Source organism: Glycine soja, chromosome 8 (assembly GCF_004193775.1).
Source record: "Glycine soja cultivar W05 chromosome 8, ASM419377v2, whole genome shotgun sequence".
Lineage (NCBI taxonomy): Eukaryota > Viridiplantae > Streptophyta > Magnoliopsida > Fabales > Fabaceae > Glycine > Glycine soja.
In genome coordinates, this window is record NC_041009.1 from 19,964,047 (window position 1) to 19,969,378 (window position 5,332).

Consider the following 5,332-nt stretch of genomic DNA (forward strand, 5'->3'; position numbering starts at 1 on the left):
ATTCATTTTTATATTTCTTTAATAACCAAAAAATAATATCCAACTAACTTAGTTATTTAAAAAAACATTAGATCATTCTTTTTTATTTTAATATCTCTCATTTTAAAAATGAAAAAATACAAAAAAGATATTTCAGTAAACACTTTAAATTTGACAGTATTTCAATAAATTTTATATTATTTTACTTGTGTTGTCAATTATTCATCAAATGATATACAAGAAAAAAAAATTATCTTATAACTTATATGTTTTGTTCTGTTTTTCTTATCATGTGTTGTTTGTCTTGTCTGGTCCAATACCATATTTTTTAAAAATTAGCATAATCAAGAGTCAAATTGCAAACTCTCAAAAAGATTGTATCGGTTGGTGAAAATTAAAAGCTTTAACATAGTCTCATGAAACAATGGCAAGTACATGCCGACACTTCATTAGTATTAGAATTTGAGTCTTCACTATAGTAATTGAGCTTCTAGATTCTATAAAATTTGTGTTTTATACATCAACAGTTCAAGACAATTTTCATTGTTGTTCTCCATAAATAGGAAAAACAGCACAAAGTATATCACATATTTAGAATATTATACCATCTGCTTCCGAGTGATAGGTAGGTATTTCACTGTCTACTGCTTTGGTTTGAGCTTAAGGGCAGCACTGCAGGAATTCCACAAGAAATAGCATAAACTCTTAAAAAGGTGAAGATGTAAAATTGAAAAGGAGACACAGTTGAAGCCATTACTATTTAGGATTAATGATAAATTTTATGATTGAACTTTCATTATTTTGTGAACTTTACCCCTTAAGTTTAATTTTTATAAATTTTATCACCCAATTTTTATAATTTGAGATTTTACCACTCAAGTCCTCAACCGATGTAAAATATTATTTTTATATCGGTTATAATTACAATTGATATCAAAATCATTCATATTTTATATAGTTTGTTTAAACCACTTAGTTTGATAAAAAGATTCTGCCCGTGGTAGTAAAATGTGCATGAAAAAAACTTAATGATAAAATTTATCAAAATAAAATTTGAGCAGTAAGATTTGTAATTAAGCATATTATTTACCTATTGATACAGAAACGTTTTCCCGTGGGTGGAGGACCATCGTCAAACACATGTCCAAGATGAGCATCACAAACAGCACAGAGAACCTCCTGGCGCGGCATGAAAATAATTGACAAATCCAACTTTGATTTCACATTTTTCCCAATTGTCTGGTAATAGGATGGCCACCCAGTTCCACTATTGAACTTAGTAGATGATCTGGAAAAGAAGACAGTGAATTAGATCAAGATGATTGAGATCAATGTAAGAAAAAATGACTTGGGAAGAATTATATTATATATGGATATATATAAAGCAGCACTTACTCGAATAAAGGTGTGTCGCAACATATGCAATGGTAAATCCCCGGGGTTTTAGTATTCCAGTACTCCCTAATAGAAACGAAACGAGTAGGGAAAAAATAATTAAAAAAGATGCCAAGCCTGAAAATACTCAAAGCCATGGGGCAATTATATAACATTTTTTTTACAGGTAGCTATGTTGGACAAAATTAGAAGAAAAACTAGTTGAAAGCTTATCAAATTAAAATTGTTCGATAAAATTAAATGTCAACGTAATTGAAAAGCGTAAAACAACTATAAATAAATAAAATCATGATTTGATTAAAAAAATAATAAATATATCAAAAGATAAAAGTGGAAGAAAATATAAAAAAATTAAAAGTTAAAAGCTACTTAAAAAACTACTAAAATAAATTTATTTATCAAACGGTCAAAAAAAAGTTTTTTAACCAATGAAAAAAACTAATTGAAATTCCTTGTCAAATATAACCAAGAACAGCAAACACAATTTCCAGTTTTGATATTAAAGCCAAATATAATTGGAGTACAACCTATCTTGCTCAGAGACAACAGATATTAAAGCCATGTGTATACTTAAGTGTTGACCATGAAATGATTCAATATTAGTGTTACATAAATGACACACTGCTCGGCAATAGATGATTAAATCTTATACAGCACTAAGAGTAGAAACTAGCAAGAGACATTTATGTCATATCTAACGACTAACGCCAAACAATTGCTCTCACATTTTGTATGACATGAGATATAATGTGAAGCAAATTTCTTTACCGAGTAGGTAAAACTATGTTCTGTCATGTAAGAATTTTAACAGAATATAACAAACAAAACCCAATTAACTAAATAGACATCAAAATAGACAGAAATAGGATAATTCATAGTAACAAGTCAGTTAAAACAAAAGGTCTAGCAAACTGATTTTGAATATATATTGCAAAGCAATTTGGCAGATGCCTCTGTACGTGAACAACTAAGCATGACTTGGAAGCATAGTGTCCTTAATTCCTAGTAGTAGTTCAATAACATACCCAGTGAAAGCTCTTTCAGTTCCCTTCTGACGAGTAATATAGAACTGTTCATTTGTGAGCCGCTTCTTCCACTCTTCATCGGTTAAAGATTTATAGTCAATAGTATCAGCTCCTGCATTAGTTAGAATTAAAAGTGGTTATTGGTTACAATCAACACATACGTGTGTATTTTCAATTTTTTTTTAACATCATATTGATATGAAGTTGTTCTTGCTTAAAGCAGTGACAAATTTTTGTTAGAGACTATAGTAAACTCAAAGTGAATATTCTCCTTCCAACATGATTTTTTTGCATACCCAAAAGTCAATTACAATATTTTCATTTAGTGGTTTTGATCTTAAGCAACGGGGAAGAACTAATAGAGTATATACGTTGGGGAATGAATATATTAAACTTAAGAAAACAAACATCCTTCAGCATGGACACATATACGGTATGATTAACAATAACACATTGAATTCTAAAGCGTGTGAGAGAAATCACACGCACACACAAACACAAGCTTTAACAAAACAAGGTTTGGCAAGTGTGCATATGTCCTAGAGAGCAGAGCGATTTCTTTTTCTTATTAATCATCAAAGGAGTTAGATCAGGATATATATAATATACACATACATTATCTTAACATTGCATACATTATCTTAACACGCGAACATTATCATTAAGTGTTCATTATCTTTACGTGTGTATTATCTTAATCCGCATACAACATTATGTGTTCCGCGAGGGCTTTGCCCTTGCACCCCAATTCGATTCGTAACCCAACTGCAAGTTGGCCCTTACACTCCACTCCAACTTTCCCCTGCTCCTAACATATGAGCCATACACAACAATCTCTACGTTGGCAAATATTTAGCTCCTAACATATGAGCAATCCATGTTGCCAAAGATAGTTGATACAATTATGTCAATGTATGATGGAGCTTCCCCAGCTCCATGGAGGTTTAGGAGGACTTTGAGTAACTACCGATGATTCCCGAGGGAGCAAAACCATGTAGTCCAAGACATGAGGCGATAGTACAATCTTGTCAAAGATAAAGATTAACACACCATTAAGCTCGTTGTCTGATATGTGTTTGAAGAATTGGCTAAGTTAACTGCTTTTGCACTTCTCACTAGTGTTGGAGATCCTTTTATTTTTTAACAGGCTATGAACAGCTTGGAGAAAGACAGATGAATGGGTGCTATGGTGGAGGAGATTGAGTCTTCATAGAAGAATCAAACATGGGAGCTAGTTCCTATGGGCAAAAAGAGCCACAAGATGCAAATAGATGTATAAGAGGAAACCTCCATTATCATATAAAGAAGGAAAAGAGTTCAAACAGAGGGACATGCACAAAGTTTATTGTTATCAATTAAATTAATTATTTTTTTTTTAATCTTTTTAGTAATAAATTTATCTTAAATTTATAAAAAAAATTCAAAAACTACTTTTTTTATTAATATTCGTTTTTTCTAATTATTTTTCAAAAGATTCTCTCTTCTTTAACTTATTTAAAAATAATTAATATAATAAATATTATAAATTAATTCTTATAAAAAAGAAAAAATATCATTGTCTTTGGAATGAAACCCGTATTGCATAGAGTTACAATTAACATCAACCGAGATTCTTAACTTCACCTAGTAATTCACATGTTCAACGCAGCTTTCTTTTGTAAATTGAGCAGAACAAAAAACAACAAAGCAGTCCGCAAAGAAATTAAAAGAAAAGAGAGGAAAACCCTCTTCACTGTACAATCTATTACCTGCTTCAGATTCAACGCTGTCTGCATATTGTGACTGGGAGTGGGAAGAAGCGGAGGAACCCATTGCTCGAATTGAGGTAGAAATTCTTCTGGGTTTGATATGAGCACAAGAAGGCCACAACAAAAACTTGGAATCAAGCTTCCCAATTATCCTATTGTAAGGAATATGTGTTGGTGGTAAACTCAAACTTTGAGAAGCCATTCTTCTTACGCTGGCCACTCCAATTCATAACACCGACTTAATGGCTTTCCTTAAACAAATAAATCATGAGATTGTTAGTGGTTTGATTTGATGCCACGTAACCTAACATTTTATGGAATATGATGCCTCAATTTCGTAACAATTTATTTATCCGTGAAGTATAAATATAAATTAATTATGGCTTAAATACCTTTTTTAGTAATTAAAATTTAATATTTTTTATTTTCCATCTTGTAAAACTATATTTTTTTTGTTCCAGTAAATTACATTTATTTTGTTTTATGTTCTAATAATGCTTTAGGCATCTTTTTTCATGTCCAAAATATTATATAAAATGTTTTATGGAATAAAAACAAACATAGATTATAAAAACTAAAAGTAAAAAAATATAATTTTAAACCATTAATTAAAATTAAAAGTCTAAAATGTGTTTTTAGTCTTTAATAAATTATTAAATTTTATATTTATTCTTTAATAAAAAAATTACGTTGAGTCTTGTTAAAACAATAATTATATTTTTTATTCTTGATGTTTTTTAGTTCTAATTAAATTAAAAAAATTGATCCTAAATTTTTCATTCATTTCTTATTAGTTCCTTAAATTTTGTTATTAGAAACCTTAATAAAAGGACTAATGACAAATAAACAAAATTTATTAAAAATTAAAAACATAATTCGCTTAAAGAATAAAAGATCAAAAATAAAATTATTATTTTATTAATAATTTAATAAGGAAATAATTATTAAAAATTTAATTAAAAATTAAAATATTTATTAAGGATGGAAATATATTTTAATCAAATTAAAATTAGAGGGAATGATTGCATGAAGATTGACATTTCTGTGTGGTTGAGAAGTGAGAATTGAGAACCATGTGTTGGCCACGTGTACATTTATATGCCGCATAGGTCGTAAGAAAATTCTCATGTTAGTCTTTAAAATTGAATTGAATTAATTTCTTATATTTTAATTTTTTTCTTTAAT

The 5,332-nt window shown here is 29.2% G+C and overlaps 1 protein-coding gene across 1 annotated transcript; it reads right to left on the reverse strand.

Moving 5' to 3' along the window:
- Nucleotides 1-396: 396 nt before the first annotated feature.
- Nucleotides 397-4,392, reverse strand: LOC114422636 (peptide methionine sulfoxide reductase B1, chloroplastic). The gene is made up of 5 exons (XM_028389098.1): nucleotides 4,148-4,392; nucleotides 2,400-2,511; nucleotides 1,375-1,440; nucleotides 1,070-1,267; nucleotides 397-651 (listed from the first exon to the last, which is right to left on the reverse strand). Exons 1-5 carry the CDS (start codon nucleotides 4,347-4,349, stop codon nucleotides 621-623), a joined length of 609 nt encoding a protein of 202 aa, XP_028244899.1. The 5' UTR covers nucleotides 4,350-4,392; the 3' UTR covers nucleotides 397-620.
- Nucleotides 4,393-5,332: the final 940 nt, after the last annotated feature.